The sequence below is a fragment of the Balaenoptera ricei genome, chromosome 3, assembly GCF_028023285.1.
Source record: "Balaenoptera ricei isolate mBalRic1 chromosome 3, mBalRic1.hap2, whole genome shotgun sequence".
Taxonomy (NCBI): Eukaryota; Metazoa; Chordata; class Mammalia; order Artiodactyla; family Balaenopteridae; genus Balaenoptera; species Balaenoptera ricei.
Window position 1 is genome coordinate 99,000,125 of NC_082641.1, and position 26,719 is coordinate 99,026,843.

At 35.7% G+C, this 26,719-nt stretch overlaps 1 protein-coding gene and 1 pseudogene across 1 annotated transcript in view; one reads left to right on the forward strand and one right to left on the reverse strand.

Moving 5' to 3' along the window:
- The window catches only part of HSD17B4 (hydroxysteroid 17-beta dehydrogenase 4), a 90,016-nt gene extending 64,247 nt beyond the window's left edge, over positions 1–25,769 (forward strand). Inside the window, exons 20-24 of the mRNA XM_059916933.1 lie at positions 327–413; positions 6,188–6,274; positions 7,277–7,415; positions 16,529–16,656; positions 25,421–25,769. Of these exons, the coding sequence (XP_059772916.1) occupies positions 327–413; positions 6,188–6,274; positions 7,277–7,415; positions 16,529–16,656; positions 25,421–25,510 (531 nt within the window). The 3' untranslated portion in view covers positions 25,511–25,769. The remainder of the gene's footprint in view (positions 1–326; positions 414–6,187; positions 6,275–7,276; positions 7,416–16,528; positions 16,657–25,420) is intronic.
- LOC132363734 (large ribosomal subunit protein eL21-like) lies at positions 662–1,147 on the reverse strand (annotated as a pseudogene).
- Positions 25,770–26,719: the final 950 nt, after the last annotated feature.

Consider the following 26,719-nt stretch of genomic DNA (forward strand, 5'->3'; position numbering starts at 1 on the left):
ACTTAATTAGTGCCACTTTTAACTGCTTCTGTTAAGTTGTTCTGGTGGTTACCTATATAACTCTACTTAATATGATTATTCTTCTGTGTTTTGATTTGTCAAGATTAAACTATTTATTGATTCTATATTTTGAAAGACAAAGAATTAACTTTTACTAACTATATCTCTACTAATTTTATATTACTATTTTTATGAATTTAAGTATAGTCCAGTCTCTGTTTCTTCCTTTTATGCTCTCCAACCTTCCCCCCAAATACCACCCCCCCGCAAAGTGGAAAAGTTTCATATTAAAACATTCTTAACCCTAAAACACATTTTTTTTAAAGGTTCGTTTTGCAAAACCAGTATATCCAGGACAAACTCTACAAACTGAGATGTGGAAGGAAGGAAATAGAATCCATTTCCAAACCAAGGTATGGATAATGTAGTTAGAGGTACATTGTTTCGTTACCCTCTTCACTGTATCCTATAATTATGTTCCATCCTAGCATTCTTTTGGTTAATATTATGGATATGAGATAAAACTTAGAAAGTTTTCTTTTAAAAATCAGTGGTAACTTTTAATTGAAAATAAGATGCCTCCGTACCTTGTTTTTTATTTTGTGTTTTTTTGTTTTTTTTGTTTTTTTACAGTCCAGGTCTTTTATTTTCTTTACCCCCGTCATGCCATGAATTCATAGGGAATGGGCTCCAACTGTTCAGGCTCTTTTCCATTGGTTCTCATGAAGTGTGCTTCCCTGGGGGGAGCAGGCTGGCGCTTCAGCTGAACCCAAGTACCTTTCTCTTTGGCTTCCTTCTTTTTCTGATCATTTTCCTTCACTCGTTTCAGGAAGCTATCTCAGCTCTTAGAGTGCTTAACATGCTTGATACGCACATTAATTCTCTTGGCAAGAATCTTGCCCTTAACTTGTTTGTTTACAATGATGCCAACAGCATGCTGGGTAACACTGTAGACTCTCCCAGTTTTGCCATGGCAACATTTGTGGGGCATTCCTTTTTGAACAGTGCCCGTTCCCTTGATATCTACAATATCACCTTTCTTGTAGATTTGTATGTATGTGGCCAAAGGAGCAGCTCCATGTTTTCTAAAAGGCCTAGAGAACACGTAGCGGGTGCCCCTCCTCTTTCCCTTTGTGTTGGTCATTTTGACAAATTACTGGAGGTGGCGGTTCTGGCCGAAAAGAAGCTATTTTCTGTTTTTTATTCTCAGCTAAATTGGTGCCTGTCTACATAGCATTTCTGAAAACCCAACCAACCATATCTTTTTGGCTCAACCCATCATTCAAGTTGTTGTCAGAATATAATCTTCAGAAAATTAAAGGCATGACTCTCAGACAGATATAAAATGAAAATGTGACACAAATTAATATCTTATGTCACAGAGTCTGGGCTTAATTAATAGTAAGTAACAAGACAGAGTATATCTCCCTATAGAGTTAAGTAATTTTGGGGTGAGGCTGTTAGCAGTGCTCCAGTAAAACACTAAAAGGACGTGCAATCAGCCTTTTGTAAGTTTTTTACAGATTATTTTTGTTAATACAATTGACCAGGGTGATACTTTTTGGCCTGATCATTTGTACTACATTGATGGTATGTGTCGAGCAGTTTAAATACCACCACCAACGATAATAACAGCTTAAAGTTGTCAAGTACCTATAAGCAGGCTATCCCATTATTTCTACTATGTGTAACAGCTCTACATTTAATTTAGGAAAATCTAGGTTCAGGCGTCCTAAATAACTTGCTCATGGTCACATAGAAAGTGGTGGAGCTGGGATAGACACCCAGGTCTGCCTGGCTCAAGGCTTAGTTCCTAGGCCCTAACTTTTTTTTTTTTTTTTTTTTTTTACTGTATCATGATTTCTTTCATAAATGTAAATAACTTTGCAGAACTCTTCTTTGTATGGCTGCCTTCTCCTTATTACTTCCTGCTGCTTGCAGTATCATTTTCCTGCTTCATGTATGCACACTATTTCATTTTTCAAATTTCTTTTGTCTTTTTGGCTTCAGTGGAAGCTCTACCTTTTCCTTAGAGGCAGTCCCTTACTACTCCCCTTTCCCTCATCCATACAAAAACACATACTGGCTTTCTCTGAAATCCTCCTACAATTAATGTTGGTGCCACATATTCTGGAACCCTCGTATTTTCTAATTATTTCACCTACGTTTATTTTATTTATTTGTTTATTTATTTTTAACATCTTTATTGCAGTATAATTGCTTTACAATAGTGTGTTAGTTTCTGCTGTATAACAAAGTGAATCAGCTATACATAAATATATATCCCCATATACCCTCCCTCTTGCGTCTCCCTCCCACCCTCCCTATCCCACCCCTCTAGGTGGACACAAAGCACCAAGCTGATCTCCCTGTGCTATGTGGCTGCTTCCCACTAGCTATCTATTTCACATTTGGTAGTGTATATGTGTCCATGCCACTCTGTCACTTTGTCCCAGCTTACCCGTCCCCATCCCTGTGTCCTCAAGTCCATTCTTTACATCTGCATCTTTATCTCTGTCCTGCCCCTACGTTCTTCAGAACCATTTTCTTTTTTTTTTTTTTTAGATCCCATATATATGTGTCAGCATACGGTATTTGTTTTTCTCTGACATACTTCACTCTGTATGACAGTCTCTAGGTCCATCCACCTCACTACAAATAACTCAATTTCATTTCTTTTTATGGCTGAGTAGTATTCCATTGTATACATGTGGCACATCTTCTTTATCCATTCATCTGTTAATGGACACTTAGGTTGCTTCCATGTCCTGGCTATTGTAAATAGAGCTGCAGTGAACATTGTGGTACATGACTCTTTGAATTATGGTTTTCTCAGGGTATATGCCCAGTAGTGGGATCGCTGGGTCGTATGGTAGTTCCATTTTTAGTTTTTTAAGGAACCTCCATACTGTTCTCCATAGTGACTGTATCCATTTACATTCCCACCAACAGGACAAGAGGGTTCCCTTTTCTCCACACCCTCTCCAGCATTTATCGTTTGTAGATTTTTTGATGGTGGCCATTCTGACTGGTGTGAGGTGATACCTCACTGTAGTTTTGATTTGCATTTCTCTAATGATTAGTGATGTTGAGCATCCTTTCATGTGTTTGTTGGCAATCTGTATATCTTCTTTGGAGAAATGTCTGTTTAGGTCTTCTGCCCATTTTTGGATTGGGTTGTTTGTTTTTTTGATGTTGAGCTGCATGAGCTGCCTGTATACTTTGGAGATTAATCCTTTGTCAGTTGCTTCATTTGCAAATATTTTCTCCCATTCTGAGGTTTGTCTTTTCGTCTTGTTTATGGTTTCCTTTGCTGTGCAAAAGCTTTTAAGTTTCATTAGGTCCCATTTGTTTATTTTTGTTTTTATTTCCATTACTCTAGGAGGTGGGTCAAAAAGGATCTTGCTGTGATTTATGTCAAATAGTGTTCTGCCTATGTTTGCCTCTAAGAGTTGTATAGGTGTTTAATCCATTTTGAGTTTATTTTTGTGTATGGTGTTAGGGAGTGTTCTAATTTCATTCTTTTACATGTAGCTGTCCAGTTTTCCCAGCACCACTTATTGAAGAGGCTGTCTTTTCTCCATTGTATATTCTTGCCTCCTTTATCAAAGATAAGGTGACCATATGTGTTTGGGTTTGTCTTTGGGCTTTCTATCCTGTTCCATTGATCTATATTTCTGTTTTTGTGCCAGTACCATACTGTCTTGATTACTGTAGCTTTGTAGTATAGTCTGAAGTCAGGGAGCCTTATTCCTCCAGCTCCGTTTTTCTTTCTCAACATTGCTTTGGCTATTCAGGGTCTTTTGTGTTTCCATATAAATTGTGAAATTTTTTGTTCTAGTTCTGTGAAAAATGCCATTGGCAGTTTGATAGGAATTGCACTGAATCTGTAGATTGCTTTGGGTAGTATAGTCATTTTCACAATATTGATTCTTCCAATCCAAGAACATGTTATATCTCTCCATCTGTTTGTATTATCTTTAATTTCTTTCATCAGTGTCCTGTAGTTTTCTGCATGCAGGTCTTGTGTCCCCTTAGGTAGGTTTATTCCTAGGTATTTTATTCTTTTTGTTGCAATGGTAGATGGGAGTGTTTCCTTAATTTCTCTTTCAGATTTTTCATCATTAGTGTATAGGAATACAAGAGATTTCTGTGCATTAATTTTATATCCTGCTACTTTACTAAATTCATTGATTAGCTCTAGTAGTTTTCTGGTAGCGTCTTTGGGATTCTCTGTGTATAGTATCATGTCATCTGCAAACAGTGACAGTTTTACTTCTTCTTTTCTGATTTGGATTCCTTTTATTTCTTTTTCTTCTCTGATTGCTGTGGCTAAAACTTCCAAAACTATGTTGAATAATAGTGGTGAGAGTAGGCAACCTTGTCTTGTTCCTGATCTTAGTGGAACTGGTTTCATTTTTCCACCATTGAGAATGTTGTTGGCTGTGGGTTTATCATATATGGCCTTTATTATGTTGAGGTAAGTTCCTTCTATGCCTAGTTTCTGGAGAGTTTTTTTCATAAATGGGTGTTGAATTTTGTCACAAGCTTTTTCTTCATCTATTTAGATGATCATATGGTTTTTCTCCTTCAATTTGTTAATATGGTTTATCGCATTGATTGATTTGCGTATATTGAAGAATCCTTGCATTACTGGGATAAACCCCACTTGATCGTGGTGTATTATCCTTTTAATGTGCTTTTGGATTCTGTATGCCAGTATTTTGTTGAGGATTTTTGCATCTGTGTTCATCAGTGATATTGGTCTGTTGTTTTCTTTGTTTGTGACATCTTTGTCTGGTTTTGGTATCAGGGTGATGGTGGCCTCATAGAATGAGTTTGGGAGTGTTCCTACCTCTGCTATATTTTGGAAGAGTTTGAGAAGGGTAGGTATTAGCTCTTCTCTAAATGTTTGATAGAATTCGCCTGTGAATCCATCTGGTCCTGGACTTTTGTTTGTTGGAAGATTTTTAGTCACAGTTTCAATTTCAGTGCTTGTGATTGGTCTGTTTATATTTTCTGTTCCTTCCTGGTTCAGTCTCAGGAGGTTGTGCTTTTCTAAGAATTTGTCCATTTCTTCCAGGTTGTCCATTTTATTGGCATATAGTTGCTTGTAGTAATCTCTCATGATCTTTTGTATTTCTGCAGTGTCAGTTGTTACATCTCCTTTTTCATTTCTGATTCTATTGATTTGAGTCTTCTCCCTTTTTTTCTTGATGAGTGTGGCTAGTGGTTTATCAATTTTGTTTATCTTCTCAAAGAACCAGCTTTTAGTTTCATTGATCTTTGCTATCATTTCCTTCATTTCTTTTTCATCTATTTCTGATCTGATCTTTATGATTTCTTTCCTTCTGCTAACTTTGGGGTTTTTTTGTCTTCTTTTTCTAAGTGCTTTAGGTGTAATGTTAGGCTGTTTATTTGAGATTTTTCTTGTTTCTTGAGGTAGGATTGTTTGAAAGATCTTTTTTTCTGAAGTATAATGGGAAGTAGTCAAGGGAGAATGTCCTATACATTTGTAGCAATACCATACTTTTATGAAAGGTATACCACTGGAATAATTTTAGCTGAAGTATTAGGAATTAGAATTAGAATTCCTTTAATATTTTATAAAAAGGCTATTTACGTATTACTTTATACTGTGTACACTTCCTTTTTGAAATAAGAGCTAGAATTATTTCTTTAAAAAGACTGTGGTCTCTTCCTACCCAATTTTATTCTATGTTAACCAAACAAATACACTTTACGTACCCCTACCTCATGTGGATTTTGTGCCATGCCTTTTACTATTTATAAGAATTAAGTGATTCTCACCCTGCCTCCCCATTACACATACTTATATTGGATTAAAAAAATCCCCCAAATACCAGTGCTCAGGGTCCACCCCAGACCATTTAAATTGGAATATTTGGAGATGGGAACTGGTCATAAATATTTTTTAAAAGGGCTCCAGTTGATTCTACACTTAGGGTTAATTAACACCTGTGTTAAATCAGTAAGCCTTCATGTTTATTTCTCTTGATATTTAATTTATGAACTGTTTATTTAATTTGGATTATTTTCTTTTTCATATGAAGAAAAATGTAAATTTCTTTTAAAAGACTTTATACTGTTTCACAATGAAATTGTATTTTCATTGGAATCATCAGAGTGAACTGGTTGTTTTTTTTTCCTCTTGTACCTTTATAAGATCCAAGGAACTGGAGACATCGTCATTTCAAATGCATATGTGGATCTTGTGCCAACAGCTGATGTTGTAGCTAAGACACCATCTGAGGTGGGTTATAACCACTGACATCCAAGTCATACCCTGACTTATGAATTTCAATTAAGACCACTTTAAGAATATTCAGTCTACTTTAGAAAATTAAGAGCTATGAAAGATTCTTAATTCTTGAACTGGAGAACATTAATTTAAAACTGCTTGGAGAAAAAGGAATATTTTGACAACTTATGAATTTTTTAAAAAACTTTTTTGTGGGGATACTAGGGTATCTTTCAAGAGAATATAAGTAATTTTCTAGTTTTAGAGTAACTAAATCAATTGTTTAATGAGAAATCTTAAACAGTATTTGGGAGAATATATTAAAAATTTAAATATCCTGTACCTTTTTCTTGATTTAAAGATTTGTATAATGCTTTGAATGCAGATATAAAAACAGTAGCATGTATTATTTATTAAAACATTTGTGTTATTCTGTATTAACATGCTGAGACTTTTAATAAAAATATTTATATTTTCTTTCTCCAAAATATTAACTTTGTAATGTCGAGGTTTTCAAACCCATGATCTTTGTCTTTCATTTGCCATATTATCATATAACTGAATGAAAATTAAAATCTCTTTACAAAGAATCTAAGATCAAAAACTTAAGAAATTTTAGAGCTAGAAGGAAATTCAAGCTTCATGTAATTTAGTCCTATTTTATGAACAAAGAAATGAGACCACAGTAGTTGATTGATTTGCCCAGTACCTTCCTGCTGAAGTTAGTTAGGATATAAGTTATCCAGTTAGTTCCTAGTCTACTTGTAAAATATTATTTCTGAATTTTGATAAAAGTAAAATTCTTTTATTAAGAGGACTGAGGTTCTGGATGACATAAATTAATATAAGGAAAGGTGTGAAAGAAACCTAGTGAGAAAAAACTAGTTTGCCTTATTTATGTGCAGGTTTTTAAAAAAAATCATGTTGTTGCACTTTTATTTTGTAATAGTTTTATCCCCTTGAGTCATTTTTACAGAACTTCTAAAATTAAATTAACTTTTCTCTTTTTGCTAGGGTAGGGAGCTTCAGAGTACCCTTGTGTTTGAGGAAATAGGTCGCCGCCTTCAGCATATAGGGGGAGAGGTGGTGAAGAAAGTAAATGCTGTGTTTGAGTGGCATATCACTAAAGGTGAAAATACTGCAGCTAAGTGGAGTAAGTCATGTTCCTGGCTCTATAATATTCTAAGATAACTCTTAGTCAATAGAGATAAAGTATCCGTGTTATAACTAAAGCCTGTCTCTTTGAAGGTAGGTAAATCTTGCCTTCTTCGGTAAGTTGTTTTTTTATGGGAAATAACGGGTTTCTTGGCACCCAAAGCCATGCATGTTTTTTAGAGATGAAGGAAATCAGTTAAAATGAAAATATCTGTTTTAAAGATTTCATTGTAACACCTGAAATTAGTACTTTAAACAGTCACCTTAGCCGTATGCTTCTTTAACTAATCTTCAAAGTCCTCTTAAATGTGAAGAAAGTACATCAGGTTAAATGAAATATTTTAAAGTTTTGAGTAATTCTCATTACATTTTAACAGCTTTAAAAATATTTTCTTCATTCCCCCCAAATTAACATTTTGGATTATCACCTTAACTATCAGTATATAATCATAATTATTTTCTTCATCTATACAGATGGCAATCAAAGGTACTAATTTTATCTAATCTAGGGAAGTTATCTACTAGAGTGCCATGTTAGCAATCTGGCAAGGCATCTGATATAAGCCAAGTTGCTGCAGAGAGAAAGCAGTCACATTTCCATTCACTTCTGTGTCGCTCCAAAAGGACTCTGGTACCATTTTAAGAAGAAAGAGAAGATAAAAAGGGAAAGGGGTAAAAAAAATTCTACCATGTCTTTTGTATCTGTTGTGTAACTACATTCTTAATCATGGCACAAACTTTTCTGTGCTGTGGTCTCTTAAAAGATTGCAGTGTCCAATTTTAATTTAATTCTTAAAGTAAAATTGGGGAAGGTAAGATGAAATTACTAAAGATGAGTAAAAAAAATTTTCTAGATCAGAGAATTTTCTTCTTTTTCTGTCTGCATAATAAAAGCACTAGCACTTTTGTGGGCTCACTTTGCTAATCAGCCAGATCTGTTAGCAAGTTTTTAAGTATCCAGTGTCTATATGTCATGACAGAAAAATATGTGGCTTTATCAGATTTCACTGTGCTGCTTCTATATAGGTTAAAGGACAGGGAAGTGAGTATACGTCCATTCTCTTTCTTCAGCATCAGTCAATTATAGATTGAGAGGCCACTGCTTCTAACAATGAGAGTATCTTAGTTCAGTTTGCTATAACAAATATACTATAGACTGGATAGGTTAAACAACAGAAATTTATTTTCTCATAGTGTGGAGGCTGGAAGGTCCAGTGTGAGGGTGTCAGCATGTTTGGGCTCTAGGGAGAACCCTCTTTCTGGTTTGCAGATGGCCGCCTCCTTACTGTTTCCCCACAAGGCAGAGAGAAAGATCATCTCTCTCATGTCTCTTCTTCTAAGGACACTAACCCCATTATGGAGGCTCTACTCTCATGATCTCACCTAAACCTAATTACCTCCCAAAGGCCCCATTTCCAAATACCATCATTATTTGGAGACTAGGGCTTCAACGTATGGATTTTGGAGGGACACAAACATTTATTCCGTAGCTGACCGCTATTCATATTTTGAATCATGAAGCATGCTATTAATGAACGCTGACCATCACTTCTTTACCTTTATATTATCAAGTGTTCTAGCCTTACTTTGATTGGTAGAATATTCTTTCTTTATAGAGTATTCTAACCTTAGGTTTATGTTATAGAGTATTCTGATCTCTAGAGCTGTTGGAGAAAAAGGGTGTATCAGTGAATGTTCACTGAAACTTCTTGATTTCTCATGTTTTTTGTCTTGAGGTCCCAAGGGACAGGATCCTTTCATTTGTAGTCAAGCAGCTGTGGTCCCTTGAATCTGTCTACTAATGTGGTACAGAGAGCATCCAGAATAGTTTTTAGCTCAAGGATTTTTCCCGTCCTTCATAACTGTGAAGTACAATGGGATCCTGTGTAGTTAAGGTTGGCCAAGAGCCCCTGGAATGCTGAGGGACTCCTGGAAGTGACCAGTGATTGGCTTACACTCCAGGACCATGTTAACTTTCAGGCCCATCCCAAACCTGGTTGTAATCCTTCTCTGGGGACTGTAGGCTAGTGTGAGATGTAGTATACTATGGTGGTACCTGAAAGCAAGGATTGTAGGCTGTGCTTCTGCAAGTCCCACAACTGATGGTATGAACCATCTTCACTCATTATTTGTATACCACATATCATGCGGATAATCTGTCTATACAGACTTTTTTTTAAAGGAAAAAATCTTTAGGTTTGGGATTTTACTTGCACAGTAGAAACTACTGTTTTGTAGATTTTCATTATTTTTATTCTGAGATTACTATTTTAGAGTGCCTAAGTACCTTGTAAATCAGACTGTTTTATTTCTCCTTACAATTAAAGATCACTGTAAATGCTCACTGAGACCAAAACAATTAAAATGTATCTCTAAATCAACTAAAACTTTTTGAGACCATCTTGTATTACATATTCCTAGGAAACATTTTGAAGTTTTGTTCAATTGATTTTGGTTTAATGTAAGCTTCTTTTTAACATAACAATTGCTATTCCTTTTAGGGAGTATATTTTCATTATATAAAATTTGGTATATAAAAAAGTATAGAGCAGAAAATAATGATATATAATCCCACTACCTACAGTTAACATTTTGATGTTTGTCCTTCTGGCAGACATTTGGGCTTATAGGAGGTTAATTCAGAAGGGGGTAAAGGAAGCCAAACATGTAATATGTATTTAGTTACCCAGAGTTCAAAGTGTCTATTTTTTTTTTCTAAAAAACTTCATAGATTAACAGTGATATGTAGGTATCATCACTTTCTTTCTACTTTCTGTCCTTCCTTCTTTCTATCTATTCATGATGGAATTCAGCCTTTTCCCCTATAGATGAAACTGTATTAGGAGTTGAGTTATAAATATAAAACACAGGATTTTTGAAGATACTGGTGAAGGAAAGGAATGCGATCTATAAGAGAGAAAACGTGCTAGAATTATGTGTCTCACAGTTGTCAGAAAAGAACTCTGTAGAGATTTGTGAAGTATACAAGTGATTCACTCTGGCAAATAGCGTAATTTCCTTCAATATAGTGTCAATAACCAACTAAGATTTTCTCCTTATCTTAGTATCACTTTCCTTGTAGAAAGTATTAGAAAATGTGCTTATATTTAATAATTACCTTTAATTAACCTAGGCAAAGGGTTTTTTCTTGTATTTTCACTGGAAAAATGGGAATGTTAGAAACCTGTTAATAACTACTTGTAATTGATGCTTGTGGCTTTTGTTTGTTTTATCATCTCTTCTTCAGGTCCAAATTTATCACAGCTAACAGTCAAATTGGATCTTGAAGCTTTCTCTGAAAGGGTTCATCATTATCTTTGGTTATCTGCCTGTCTTTTATTTGATCTGATTCTCAGCTGTGTAACTTTTTTCAATTCTGGTTGTTTTCTCACCATCTTTGTGTCACTGAGCTAAATCAGAGTAGCTGGCAGCAATAGAAAGTATCTAGGTGTTTTGGCTTATGATATTTTAGAAGATGATTCCATGTTGGTATCTCTCTTTTGCATCTTGGTGCTTAATGGCATAAAATAGATGATTTAATGCTCTGACTTAGGGAATACCTAATTTTTTTTTTTTTTTACAAGCAGTTTTAAAAATGTTTTGCTGAACAGTTAATCACCAAATTCTTGGTATTTTAAATTGCTGTTAGTTGTCCCAGTCATGTTTGCATTATGGCAGATCCAAACCTGTGTACAGAGAACAGGCTCAGCTCCTTAGTTCACCTACGGAACTGGAGTTACACAAGTGACAGGCCTTGAGCAAGTCTAGAAACCAAGGGGTTTGGGCTCAGTGGCCTGGAAGATGCATGTCAAACCAAGGATCCTGGACCGTGCCCATCTTCCCTGCTCCTTCCCCTATCTTGCCATCCAAACAACACCAACAATGAATCTCTGGGCAGAATGTGTGTCTATGTCGGGATTTTTAAAAACTAAATTAGTGTGAGTCTAGAGAGAACGGGGAGAGTTCTGGTATCAGTGTTGGTTTTGGCTGTGGAGGAGGAGAAGTCTTAGCTATGTCTTTCGAGGTTAGGCCTCTCTGAGGCCTGTCGTGCTTGATCATCTAGGAGCAGGAGGGCTGCCTGGGCGAGGTCCCTTCCTCTTCTCTGGGGAACAAGAGTGTGTAATGGAGAGATGTAGGCCCTTGACATGCATAAGAAACCAGAGGGTGGGCCTCAGTGAGGTGCTTTTGGGAAGGAAGCCCAGATCTTGGAATGCTCACTTGCACCTTCTTATCCATACTGATGTGCAAAATATTAATGAAATAAAAAAGAATCAGAAAGAGAGACATTGTAGACTTCTTCAGCTGTTTTGGGAGCTGAAATCAGAACATTGTAGCAAGGTCATCCTGTTGAGTAAAATCTATAACACTATCTATTATTTATTATAAAATAAAAATTTTTTATTGAGGTATAGTTGATGTACAATATTGTATAAATTTCAGGTGTACCACATAGTGATTCACAATTTTTATAGGTTATATTTCATTTATAGTTATTATAAAATATATTTCCTGTGTTGTACAATCTATACAATAGATATATAGCTTATCGGTTTATCTATTTATTTATTTATTTAACACATGACATCCCTAGGTTAGTTTGTTTATTGGATCTATACTTTTTTTTTTAATTGACATACAGTTAATTTACAATGTTGTGTTAGTTTCTGGTGTACAGCAAAGTGATTCAGTTATATATATGCACATATACATATGTATATACACATATATATATTCTTTTCATATTCTTTTTCATTATAGCTTATTACAAGATACAGAATACAGTTCCCTGTGCAAAAGAGTAGGACTTGTTGTTTACCTATTTTATATATATTAGTTTGTATCTGGTAATCCCAAGCTCCTAATTTATCCCCTCCCCTCTTCCCCCTCTGGTAACTATAAGTTTGTTTTCTGTCTGTGAGTCTGTTTCTGTTTTGTAAATAAGTTCATATTTTGGATTCCACATATAAGTGATATCATATGATATTTGTCTTTCTCTGTTTGACTTACTTCAATTAGTATGATATTCTCTAGGTCCATCTATGTTGCTGCAAATGGCATTATTTCATTCTTATGGCTGAGTAGTAGTCTGGTGTGTGTGTGTGTGTGTGTGTGTGTGTGTGTGTGTGTGGGTATGTGTGTATATACACACACATACACACACCAAATCTTCTTTATCCATTCATCTGTTGATGGACATTTAGGTTGCTTCCATGTCTTGGCTATTGTAAATAGTGCTGCTATGAATATTGGGGGTGCATGTATCTTTTCCAGTTAGAATTTTCTTCGGCATTATGCCCAGGAGTGGGATTGCTGGATCATATGGTAACTCTATTTTTGTTTTTTTAAGGAGCCTCCATACTGTTCTCCATAGTGGCTGCACCATTTTACATTCCCACCAACAGTGTAGAAGGGTTCCTTTTTCTCCACATCCTCTCCAGCATTTATTATTTGTAGACTTTTTGATGATTGCCATTCTGACTGGTGTGAGGTGATACCTCACTGTGGTTTTGATTTGCATTTCTCTAATAATTAGCAGTGTTGAGCAACTTTTCATGTGCTTATTGGCCATCTGTATGTCTTCTTTGGAGAAATGTCTATTTAGGTCTTATGCCCATTTTTTTGATTTTTTTTTTTTGACATTGAATTGTATGAGCTGTTTGTATATTTTGGAAATTAAGCCCTGTCTGTTGCATTGTTTGCAAATATTTTCTCCCAGTTTGGAGGTTATCTTTTCATTTTGTTTATGGTTTTCTTTGCTGTGTAAAAGCTTATAAGTTTGATTAGGTTCCATGTATTTATTTTTCCTTTTATTTCTTTTGCCTTGGGAAACTGACCTAAGAAAACATTGGTACGATTTATGTCAGAGAATGTTTTGCCTATGCTCTCTTCTAAGAGTTTTCTGGTGTCATGTCTTTTTTTTTTTTTTTTCCACAGACACACACTGTATTTTATTTTTACAAGATGGTGTCATGTCTTATACTTAAGTCTTTAAGCCATTTTGAGTTGATTTTTCTGTATGGTGTGAGGGTGTGTTCTAACTTCATTGATTTACATGCAGCTGTCCAGCTTTCCCAACACCACTTGCTGAAGAGACTGTCTTTTCTCCATTGTATATTTTTGCCTCCTTCGTCAAAGATTAATTGACCGTAGATGTGTGGGTTTATTTCTGAGCTCTCTTCTGTTCCATTGATCCATGTGTCTGTTTTTGTACCAGTACCATGCCGTTTTGATTACTGTAGCTTTATAGTGTTGTCTGAAGTCTGGGAGGGTTATGCCTCCTGCTTTGTTCTTTTTCCTCAGGATTGCTTTGGCAATTCTGGGTCTTCTATGGTTCCATATAAATTTTAGAATTATTTGTTCTAGTTTTGTGAAAAATGTCATGGGTAATTTGATAGGGATTGATTAAATCTGTAAATTGCTTTGGGTAGTATGGCCATTTTAACAATATTAATTCTTCCAATCCAAGAGCATGGGATATCTTTCCATTTCTTTAAATCATCTTCCATTTCCTTTATCAGTGTTTTACAGTTCTCAGTATATGAGCCTTTTACCTCCTTGGTCAGGTTTATTCCTAAGTTTTTTATTTTTTTGATATGATTTTAAAAAGGATTGTTTTTTTTACTTTCCCTTGCTGATATTTCATTGTTAGTGTAAAGAAATGCAACTGATTTCTGTATGTTAATCTTGTATCCTGCTACCTTGCTGAATTTGTTTATCAGTTCTAGTAGTTTTTGTGTGGAATTTTTAGGGTTTTCTGTATTTAGTATCATGTCATCTGCATATAATGACAATTTTACCTCTTCCCTTCTAATGTGGATACCTTTTATTTCTTTTTCTTGTCTGAATGCTGAGTAGACTTCCAGTACTATGTTGAATAGGAATGGGCATCCTTGTCTTGTTCCAGATTTTAGCAGGAAGGCTTTCAGCTTTTCACCATTGAATATTATGTTGGCTGTGGGTTTGTCATAAGTAGCTTTTATTAAGTTGAGGTATGTTCCTTGTATACCCACTTTGGTAACAGTGTTGTAATTTGTAAGGTATATATTCTAAAACCTTCAAAGATCTCTAAGTCCAAATGTATGTTCTCATCTAACACCTTTCCCTCCCCCATTAAATTCTGTAAAGTATAACTGAAATTTTTTGGACTTTTTCAGTGCATTAATGATTATATAAATACTGAGCTAAAATAATTCATAAAGCTTTTAAAATACATTCCACCACGAAATGAAAATACATATAGCTTGTTTCTTCATTTCATTTAGATTACCCATGACCTGACAGCTATCTGTAAACCTAAGGTGATGGTGGTGGATGACGATCCTTCCGCAGGAGCCATTTGTAGACCATGACTTGAGCCACTGTGGAATGGGGAGTTTCACTCCTTTACCCCAAATTTCTGTATTCTTGCTAAGAATGTCCCCCTTTTTAGCCCTCTTTTCTTTTACCAGCACTAGTTATTAGCTTTCCACAGAAAAAAAGTTTTATTGCTTCATAAGAGTCAGGGCTGTGAAGCAGCACGTAAAACCAAGTGAGTGAGAGGGCAGGTAGACAGCCCTTCATTAGAAGGGCCTTCATTAGCTAACAGACTTATTCCACACTGAAGTATTAAGATGCGTGAGTCCAGTTTTATTCCTGAGCAAGACTAGTACATATAGTGGTCCTTACACTTACTTGTGAAGAATTAAAATCATGTCTGTTGAATGCCAGAGGTTTGCTTTTCTTTAGTCTTTCCTTTCTGCTCTCTGACCCCCTCCCCTTATTCTCTCCCTGCTCCCTCCCTGCCTGCCTTCCTCCCTCTCTTTTTCTACCTTTCTTTTTAACTATACAAATAATACATAAAAACACATTTGTAATATGTGTGTACCAATAAGAACAGAGCCTTTGTTCTTCATACCTTACTTTTAGTACCTTGTACATTGTCTGACACCCATAGAAGAAACTTAACAATGAAGTGAGTGAATGAAGCATAAAAAGTAAAAAAGTCTCCTTCTCACTCTTACTCCTTCCCAGGTAACTGTCATAGTCATGTTATTATTTTTTAGTTTAGTTGGCAAGATTCTCTTCTGTGGACAGTGGGAGTGACTTAATTTTCTCTTTGGAGTAGGGCTTGGCTAAGCAGAATGCATGGTTTTGCTTACATGTGTGTAGCTTTTCCTTGATCCTAAATTGGGAGTTTCCTGACACTCTTAGGGAGAGTGACGCAATCATAGCTCCTTCGCAGTAGCAGAGAAAGCACATTCAAGAGGCTGAAGCTGGATGAGTGGAATTACCTTCCTGGATGACTGGTCTCAGTCATATATGAGACAATTAAAACTTTCTAAATGTAACTTTAACATAAAGCTCTGTAAGTGTTGTATAGAGAGCAATGAAGGCAAATTTTTAATAGTTTTTCCAGTTACCCAGCCTGTTTCTGGGAGACTTAATCCTTCTGTCAAAAACATTTAAGGGAAAAGATTTTAATTTTAACATTTATTCACAACAATTAGGGCAATAAACATTTTATAAATAAATTATAGCAAACTAATTAGAATACTTTTTAAAATTTAATTTGATTGTCGTTTAATTCATATGACAGAACCTTTGATGAATTCAGGTTTTTGAAAGGTAATTAGAGTGTGCATTCCCTTCCCCCACCCCAACCAATATGCAGTTGTTTTAAAATTCAGTTTTCTTCCTTTGTTGACTACAGTCTTTATTTGAATCTAAAGGCCTTAACCATATAACTTCCAACCACTTAACTTCCTTATATTATTCTACATTGATTCACATTTCAAATATCTCTGTTATGTAAACTTCTTCAATGATGAAAAGCTATTATTGATTTGACTATTTTGAAGATCATATTCTTTATAACAAGGGCATCTCAAAAAATCAAGGATTTAAAATTTTTTTCTGAGTGATAGGTAATATATAATGTATTGGGTTGGCCAAAAAGTTCATTTGGGTCTTCCATATCTTACAGAAAAACCCGAACGAGTTTTTGGCCAACCCAATAGAATAAGTACCACAGTAACTTGGAAACTATAAAAATGTCTGCATTTATTTGGTTTATTTTATTCTCATCTTGTGAAGAAAAAAATGACAGACATTTGTTTCTTCCTATTTTCCCAGCTATTGACCTAAAAAATGGTTCTGGAAAAGTGTATCAAGGCACTGCAAAAGATTCTGCTGATGTAACCATCACGCTTTCAGATGAAGATTTCATGGAAGTAGTCTTGGGCAAGCTTGATCCTCAGAAGGTAAAGTTCTTAAAATGTTCATTTATTTGTCATTATTGCTTCCTGTTTGACAATTGCAGTTTTTGGCTGACTCCAAAATTCTGATTTATAAGACATATCTTGCAGCTCTGAGGAAAGACAGAGTTGATAGCGGTGTTCAAATTGACAGGTCATATATTTTTCTAATGGAGTTTTTCAACTGATACTTTTTTTTTTTATTTTTTTTTTATTTTTGGCTGCGTTGGGTCCCCGTCTCTGTGCGAGGGCTCTCTCCAGTTGTGGCAAGCGGGGGCCACTTCTCATCGCGGTGCGCAGGCCCCTCACTGCCGCGGCCCCTCCCGCTGCGGAGCACAGGCTCCAGACGCACAGGCTCAGCAGGTGTGGCTCACGGGCCCAGCCGCTCCGCGGCATGTGGGATCCCCCCGGTCCAGGGCTCGAACCCGCGCCCCCCACACCGGCAGGCAGACTCCCAACCACTGCGCCACCAGGGAAGCCCTTAACTGATACTTTTTAAAACTAAATTTTTGGGTGGAATTCTTCTTTAGCAGATAAACAATGTAAAACCCACATCTAGACCTTTTAATATATTGTTAGTTCAGAGTTGAAAAACCATATGGTATTTCATAAAATTAGACATTCTTTCCTGATATATAAAATTAAGAACTTGTCTTAATCGTCATTGAAAACTGGAAATAGAAGGATGGAACATAATAGCCAGTGTCTTACTGAAGGTAAAACATTTAGAGACATTTCAGTGGAAAATCATGATTAAAACAAGAGTGCCTTTGCTGGCCATTATGAGGTAATATTGTTCTGAAACCTATTGCTAGTCCACAAACACACAAAATTAGATGTAGCAATTAGAATGGAGTAGAAAATTTGAATGATTATGTAGCTAGAAATCCCACAAGAATCAACTGATTGATTCTTAGACCAGAAGAGTTCAAACAAATGGTTGAATGCACAATGATGATTTAAAAATAGCTTTCACATAACAGCAAAACCAACTAGAGGATATAATTTTAAAAATTTGTTTGTAATCACTACCCAAACTGCAAAGTACCAATGACTACCCTAACAAGAAAAAGCATAGGGCTTATTTGCAGAAAACTATACAACTTTACAAGGAACGGAGCAATTTGAATAAGGGAGAAAATGTTCAATTTTCCTGGATAAAAAGACTAATTTTAAAAGAATTGTAAAGTAGTATAGTGGTTAAAAATACGTTCTTTGGCATCAGATAAATCTAAGTTTGAATCTTAGCTCTCCCACCTACTCTCTAAGCCTTAATTTTCTCATTGTAAAATGAATTGTGATAATCCCAAAAGATTGTTATGATAACTAAATCCAATAATATACATGAAGAGCTTAGAATAATGAGTGGTACTGAGTGAGCCCTCAGTTAATTCCTTCCCGGGAATTTATTTAGTACCTCCTTTAATTCAGGTGCTAGGTGTGGCTGAACAAGACAGTGCCCCTTCTGGGTAGAGCTTAGTTCTAGAGGGGAATGGAAAAGAAGTATAATTTCAGATATGAAGAAAAATAAGTCAGACTAATGGGTTATAGCAGTGGTTGGCAAACTTTTTCTGTGCAAGGTCCCCTAGTAAATATATTCTAAGCTTTGCAGGTCAGATGGTTTCTGTTGCACCTACTCAGTTCTGCCATTGTAGAGTTAAAGTAGCCATGGATAATATGTAAACAAATGGGTGTGGCTGAGTTCCAGTAAAACTTTGTTCACAGAAACAGGCAGCAGACTGGTTTCGGCCCGTAGGCTGTAGTTTGCCAACCCTTGGATTAGAGTGTGACAGGATAGAAGAACTATTTTAGATTGGATTGTCCAAAAAGGCTTGATAGAGATCTGAACAAAGTGAGGGAAGGAGCCATAAGGCTAAAGAAACAACTTGCACAAAGGCTGGAGGCCCCGGTAGCTCAGCTTATTGGATACTATAACTGTGAGGAGGCCAGTGGGGAGAGAGGCAGGAGGCGAACAGGGAGAGGTAGGCATGGCTTAGATCACACAGGACCTTGTAGATGTTGGCAAGACAGTGTAGATCTTGTGTGATAGGAAGCTATTGAGCTGTGGAGTGACATCTGATTTTTAAAGGTCATTGTGGCTGCTGAGTGGCTAATTAAGAGTTCTTTTTTAAGATATATTTGAGGTGCTTATATATAAAGATTAAATGTAGGTTTTACAGAAACATTTATATAATTGCTAGGAATATCAGACCTTTGGGGGGGAATGGATTATTCAGTGAATGGTACTGAGCAGTTGCATAGGAAATGGTAGTGCTTTATGTCATTCCATATACCTTAGTCAGTACCATACAGGATGGAATTAAATGTAAAAAAATTAAAGCAGAAGCAAAACTTGATGAAAACCTAGGTGTTTATTATTCTTAGTGACAGTCCTTAGAGAAGTTCTAATTTAATATTAGGGGTTTTCTAAACTCATTTGGCTCAATTACATTCTGCCTCACCTCAGTGCTATCTATCATCACTCTTCTTCAGTTATCAAAGACCTTATATCCCAGTGTACAGTCTCTCTCTCTCTCTCTCTCTCTCTCTCTCTCTCTGTCTCTCTCTCTGCATCAACTCTTGTCAGCCTTGATGGCTTCCTTCAGGATTTGTAAAAGTGACTTCTCTAACAGATGACTCTTAGTTTATTGATATTATTTCTAATTATCTTTTACTCCATTCTACATCAGCTTTTGTCTTTATTGGCAGCATAAAATGTACAACTTCCAGGATCTGTTACAAAACATCACCATTTTCCAACACCCTCACCTACAGTTTCATTAACTTGTTTTGTTATTCCTGCTACTGCTGTTGAGCTTCACAGAGACCTCCGGTTTGTTGACAACACCACTTTCTATCCATCAGCTCCCTTCTGTCTTCTCTTCTTGTTCAGCTTAGAGTCCATGGTCCATCAGAGTATCTCCCTTGAAAATACCCTCACCTCCCTTGTACCTCTCTCATCTTATTTGCCTGGAAAACTCCACCCTATTTTAACCCTACTCTCTGCCATCTTTGCATCTGTACCTGAATAGATGAAGATGCCAGGAGAAAAGCCATACAACTAGACAAATTGGCTTCCCTTTAAAATTTTGATTACAAGTCTCAAATAGTCTCTACACACTGTCTAGCAATCTTACTGTGATTTTCCACTAAGCCTCCATTCCTATTGTCTGAGATGAGTATTTCATACCTGTCTTCTCAAAACTCCCCCATGCCTACCTCTCTTTCATTTTCAGCTGATGACCTTTCTCATGTTCTTTGGGAGAAAAAAAAGACTTTCAAATGAAAATATTCACCTTCCCATCACCAGATCTATTTTGTCAGCATCTGCACCTGTCTTCTTTTCTTCCTATACATTACATTGAAGGAAGTCTCCCTCTTCCTGTCAAAGACTTCTTCACTTCTCATCCAGGTATCTACTCAAAGTCATTGCTTCTTCTTCTTTCCACTTTTTTCTGTACCATTCTCTCCCATTCTACTACATAATTGTCCCACAACGTAGAGGCAAGCTAACATCTTGATTTTAAAGCAAACACTGTCTCTTGATATCAGATCCCCATCCAGCATGCCATATCATTTCTCTGTTCCTTTTCACAAAAGAATTGTCTAAACCAGCACTGTTGAATAGACATATAATGTGAGCCACATAAGTAATTAAAAATTTTCTAGTAGCCACAATAAAAAAGGTTAAGAATAAACTCAAAATGGCTTAAAGACTTGAACATAAGACATGACACCATAAAACTCCTAGAAGAGATCATGGGCAAAACATTCTCGGACATAAATTGTTCCAGTGTTTTCTTAGGTCAGTCTCCCAAGACAATAGAAATAAAAACAAAAGTAAACAAATGGGACCTAATCAAACTTACAAGCTTTTGCACAGCAAAGGAAACCATAAACAAAATGAAAAGACAACCTACAGAATGGGAGAAAATATTTGCAAATGATGCAAGCGACAAGGACTTAATTTCCAAAATATGCAAACAGCTCATACAACTCAACAACAAAAAACCAAACAACCCAATGGAAAAATGGGCAGAAGACCTAAATAGACAGTTCTCCAAAGAAGAAATACAGATGTCCAACAGGCACATGAAAAGGTACTCCACATTGCTAACTATTAGAGAAATGCCATTTCTCTAATGCCAAATCAAAACTACAATGAGGTATCACCTCACCCTGGTCAGAATGGCCATCATTAAAAAGTCTATAATTAACAAATGTTGGAGAGGGTGTGGAGAAAAGGGAACCCTCCTACACTGTTGGTGGGAATGTAAGTTGGTGCAGCCACTGTGGAAAACAGTATGGAAGTTGCTTATAAAACTAAAAATAGAATTACCATATGATCCAGCAATCGCACTCATGGGCATATACCCCGACAAAACTATAATTCAAAAAGATTCATGCACCCTTATGTTCATAGCAGCACTATTTACAATAGCCAAGACATGGAAACAACCTAAATGTCCATTGACAAATGAATGGATAAAGAAGATGTGGTGTATACAATGGAATATTACTCAGCCATAAAAAAGAATGAAATAATGCATTTGCAGCAACATGGATGTAACTAGAGATTATCATACTAAGTGAAGTAAGTCAGAAAGAGAAAGAAAAATACCATATGATGTCACTTATATGTGGAATCTAAAATATGACACGAATGAACCTACCTATGAAATAGAAACAGAATCACGGACATAGAGAACAGACTGGTGGTTGCCAAGGGGGAGGGGGTTGGGGGAGGGGTGGAGTGGGAGGTTGGGGTTAGCAGATGTAAGCTATTGTATATAGAATGGATAAACAACAAAGTCCTACTGTATAGCACAGAGAACTGTATTCAATATCCTATGATAAACCGTAATGGAAAAGAATATATAAAAAAAAGAATGTATATATATGTATAACTGAATCACTTTGCTGTACAGCAGAAATTAACACAATACTGTAAATCAACTATACTTTAATAAAAAATAAAAATAAATTAAAAAAGATTAAAAAGAAACAGGTAAAATTAATTTTAATATATTTTATTTAACCCAATACATTCAAATATTTTAACATGTACAATATTAAATATTAATGGGATATTTTATATCCTTTAAAAAAAATCTTTAAAATCCAGTGTGTATTTTATACTTATAATACATCTCAGCCAGGGCTAATCATATTTCAAGTACTCAATAGCCACATGGGCTAGTGGCTACTTTAGTGGGCAGCAAAGGCTTAAACATTCTGTCTTGACTGCTCTTCTGCCTTCTCTTGCCTGACTTCCACATCTGTTACTCCATTGATAATGTTTTTGTGAAGTTCTTGTGATGACCTATATTGCTAAATCTAGTAAATATTTCTCTATCTACATCTTTCTCAGCCTTTCAGTAGCATTCAACTCAGTTAACCACCAACTTCTTGAAATAATCTTATCCCTTGGCTTTCATGATGCCTTATTCTCCTGTTTTGCTTCCTCCACCTTTGGCTCTTCCTAATCTCCTTTGGTGTCTTCCTCTTTTACCCCCAACTGTTGAGTTTTGGTGTTTCTCAGGGCTCATTTCAGGGCTCCTCTCTAATTAACACTCTTCTTAAAAGAGTCCATCCATCCTGTGGTATTTAGAGCCATCTACATGTTGACAACTTGCAGATTTAAATGTCTCACTCAGTCATCTTCTCTGAGTCCCATAGTGGTATAACCAGCTCTTCACTTGTGTCTCTGATGGCACATCTTACTATGTCCAACTTAGAACTTGTGATTTAGTTTTCTCCCCCATTCTTTTTGTTTTCAGGAAATGGCACCATGATCTATCTACCCAAATTAGTACACTCAGTAATGTAAGAATTGTCTTGGCTTCCTTCTTTACCTCTGTATCCTTTCTATCCTTAATCCTGCTTGTTCTTTCTCCAGAACGTATCTTGAGTTCATTTTCTTCTCTTCATCACTAGGGTTATCATCATGATCCAAGCCTCCGTCATCTCTCACCTGGCTTCCTGACTGGTCTTAGTGCTTTTAGTCTTGCTTTTCCACCAATCTGTTCTCCATACAGGAGCTGGAGTAATCTTTTAAAAATGTGAATCAGATTATAGGTCATTCCACCTGATAAAAACCTCCAAGATTTACTTTTGCACTTGGATAAAATCCAAACTATATATTATTACATGGTATGTGAAGTTTCCCTTGCTTGTCTTCCCAGCTTCATCCTGCACTGCTTGCCTCATCACTTACAATGCTAATTCAACTTACACTGCCTCTCCTCTTAGTTCCTTCCCATCAATTTTTACCCCTTCAATGTCTATTTATTTGACTCTTCTGGAATTTCTATTCCCATCTTTTTGCATGGCTGGCTTTGTTTCATCCAAAGTAGTTCCCTCCTATTATATTATCTAAGTAGCCTCCTTCATAGCATTTAAAACAGGCTTTAATTACTTGTTTACATTTTACTTTTTGACTCCCCTACTGTAATGTTAGCTCCATGAGAACAGGGAGAGATGTCTCTTTCCTAGCATAGAATATTGCCTAGGGTACTGTAGATGCTCAATTAATACTTGAGTAGATTAAAGCAAGGATAGAAATAAGGAACATAAGCTCAATAGCAGTAGTTTAGGCTATGTAGAAATTAAAAACTTCTGCATGTCAGACTCCATAAGATATTCCATAAACCTGGGGGAAAATAAAATGATGATACATCGTATATTGGTGTTAATAACTTATAAAAATTCTGGACAACACTAAGACCTCAATATAAAAAATGGGCAAAAGACATGAACCAGTAATTAATGAAAGAAATAGGTATGACTAACATACATGAGAAAAACTATTAATTTTTCCCAGTATCTAAAACATGCAAATTAAAGCATGTCATTTTTGCCTCAGATTTTCAAAGATTAAGAAAACTGTATTATTAAGGTTGGGATAAGAGGATTCACACGTAGCTAGAAGGAATATTAATTTAACAGTCTTTCTGGAAAGCACTATGGCAGAGTTTCACTGACTTTCTTCCTTTATGGCCACTTACTGTCTCAGCACTTTTTGCGTGGCACTCCTAGGCCAAAAGAAATACCTAATGGTTCAGTTTATTAAGTAGTTAGATCCAAACAAGAGTAGTTTTCATGTTGTGTTTGACCAATGTCACTATGTTTCCTTCAAAAATTTTAAATATTCTGTAGTGTCTGTTGGAGTTTGGTGTGGTGCCCCAGTGCACTGAGGTGCACAGTTTGAAAACTGTGGTGATATGGAAGCATGGTCAAGAAACTTATTTAAGAAATGCCGTGATTTAGTAATTCTTCTTCTAGGAATCTATCCTAAGAAAACAGTTAGATAGGAACAAAGATTTATGTACAAAATTCTTCCACTCAAATAACAACCATCAAATATTGGTATATTTACTTCAAGGAAGTTGGTGTTTTTATTTTAGGTTGTAAGTCCCTTTCAGACTGTAGCACCTGGCAAGCCCATCTAAGAACTGACTGCAGGAGTCGCAGACCATCATTTCTGTAACGGCACAGTGAAAGCTGTCTTAGTTTTAAAATTCCAGTCTCTACTTTGAATGCTTAGCACTTGAACCTGATTGAATGAAATTCTCCTGCATTATTTTTGGGATAAAAAGTTTAAGCAGTTTTTGCTTTTCCTCCAGTTGGTAAGGATTCGCTTCTGAAATTAAGTTGCTGCTAGTTAATAAGCAGGAGACATTATTAAGCAGAGAACACCCGTGTTTAATCCTGGCCCACTTTTTGTTGGCTCTGTGGCCTTGAGCTGGTTTTTAAGCTTTTTGAATTTCTTTTTTGCTGATATGCCCACTTCAGGTTGATGGCTGTGCTTCTCAAGTGATATTTTATTTGTGAGGCTGCTTTGTAATGTTACGTATACATGGATATTACTATTTTTTCAATCTAGCTAAAAATCTAGAGACTTCTTTTTCACTTCATATTCCGTATGTTATTTTCTCAGTAAGCTATATTGTGTTTTATCATTTTTATTTTACTGATAGGGAACTTGACACCAGGGGAGAACTTACACAAGTTTCTATTGTCAGGTCAGGAAAGAAGTGCTACAGGAGCTCTTAGTGTTTTAACATTATAGTCTTTTGCATGGTAATAATGAGCTTAATAGCTCCTTCCACATGTCAAATGCCAAGCTAAGCACTTTTCACACTGTTTCATTTAACTCACACAACAAAGCTGCTATTTAGGTGCTGTTGTCATGCCCTTTGTAGATAAGGAGGCCAGAGCTCAGAGAGGTTAAGTAATTTGTCCAAGCTCACCTTGCATTTAATGGCAGAGCCTAGATTTTAACCCAGGCATTCTGATGCTACAGCCCAGGATCTCTTCACTACTTTGTTACACTGTCTTATTTTGCCATTATATGGCCTTCTGTTTCATGAAGATATAATAAATACTTTAAATCTTTTAAAAGTTCTGAACTTAATATTTTTATTGTTAGTAATACAGTAAAGCCTTTTATTCATATGGTCTCAAATTCACATTTAAGAACATAGACTAAAGCCAGAAGCATAGGTTGAAGCAGAATTCCCAGATCTGTCAATTCAGCTAAATTATTCTATCGTTTTCTAAAATACACAAGGAGTCTTTATTTTTTCTTAGATATCTAAAAATATGGGTGTTACTATAATCATTAAACTATCATTGCTGGATAAAAGTTGCCTTTGTTGTCCAGAGTTATTAACTCAATTGTATTCAGTCTAAGCAATGATCTTTTTAAAAAAGAAATACAATGTGACATGGTAAAGGTTGGTTCTCTCTTTCCCTCTCTCCTTTCCAGGCATTCTTTAGTGGCAGACTGAAGGCCAGAGGGAACATCATGTTGAGCCAGAAGCTTCAGATGATTCTTAAAGAATATGCCAAGCTCTGAAGGACATACTACATTATTAATTACAATAGAAAAATTAAATACTCTCTTCAACTAAATATGCAAAAATGATTTAGCAAAAATGGTCAAAATTAAGATACAGGAGAAATTGCTTAACATTTTCAGATTACAGATAACTTTTCAGATGTTCATTTTCTACTAATTTTTCATGTTATTACTTTTACAAGGAACTGTAAGCTGGCACATGATTATCCTTCTGTTCTTAGACCTATGTCTTCATAATAAAAAAAGTTTCGCTCAAGTCCAAGTTTTTTAGAATTATGATGGCATTTATAAGTTGTAAGGAAAATGAAATGAGTAGAGGCCACTTTGATGCCTTTTACAGTTTGTTTTGTTATTTTTTCTTCTCTTTATTGATATCCCAATTTTAACATGAATTTTCGTATATTTATTCATTTTCATACTTTGCTATGATAGATAGTGTTCTGTTTTAAGGCAAGATAAAGGTCTTTGTGTTTTCAAATAGTTTTCTTTCTTCTTCCTTCGCTTTTGCTGGAAATTCTTTACTTTCAGAGAATGCTTGGAAATCTACCAAATATATAACTCTTTTTTTAAAAATTTAACTGTAGTTGATTTACAATATTATGTTAGTTTCAGGCATACAGCTTCAGATTCTTTTCCCTTACAGGTTATTACAAGATATTGAATATAGTTCCCTGTGCTATACAGTAAATCCTTGTTGTTTATCTATTTTATATATAGTGGTATGTATATGTTAATCCTCTGCTCCTAATTTATCCCTCTCTCTCCCCTTTCCCCTTTGGTAACTGTAAGTTTGTTTTCTATGTCTGTGAGTCTGTTTCTGTTTTATAGGTAAGTTGATTTGTATTATTTTTTTAGATTCTACATATAAGTGATATTATATAATATTGTCTTTCTCTGTCTGACTTACTTCTCTTGGTATGATAATTGCTAGGTCCATCCATGTTGCTGCAAATGGCAATATTTCATTCCTTTTTATGACTCAGTAGTATTCCATTGTATATATATTCACATCTTCTTTGTCCATTGATCTGTCGACGGACATTTAGGTTGTTTCCATGTCTTGGCTATTGTGAATAGTGCTTTTGTGAACATTGGGGTGCATGTATCTTTTCCAGTTAAGAGTTTTCGTCTTTTCCGGATATATGCCCAGGAATGGGATTGCTGGATCATATGGTAACTCTATTTTTAGTTTTATAAGGAACCTCC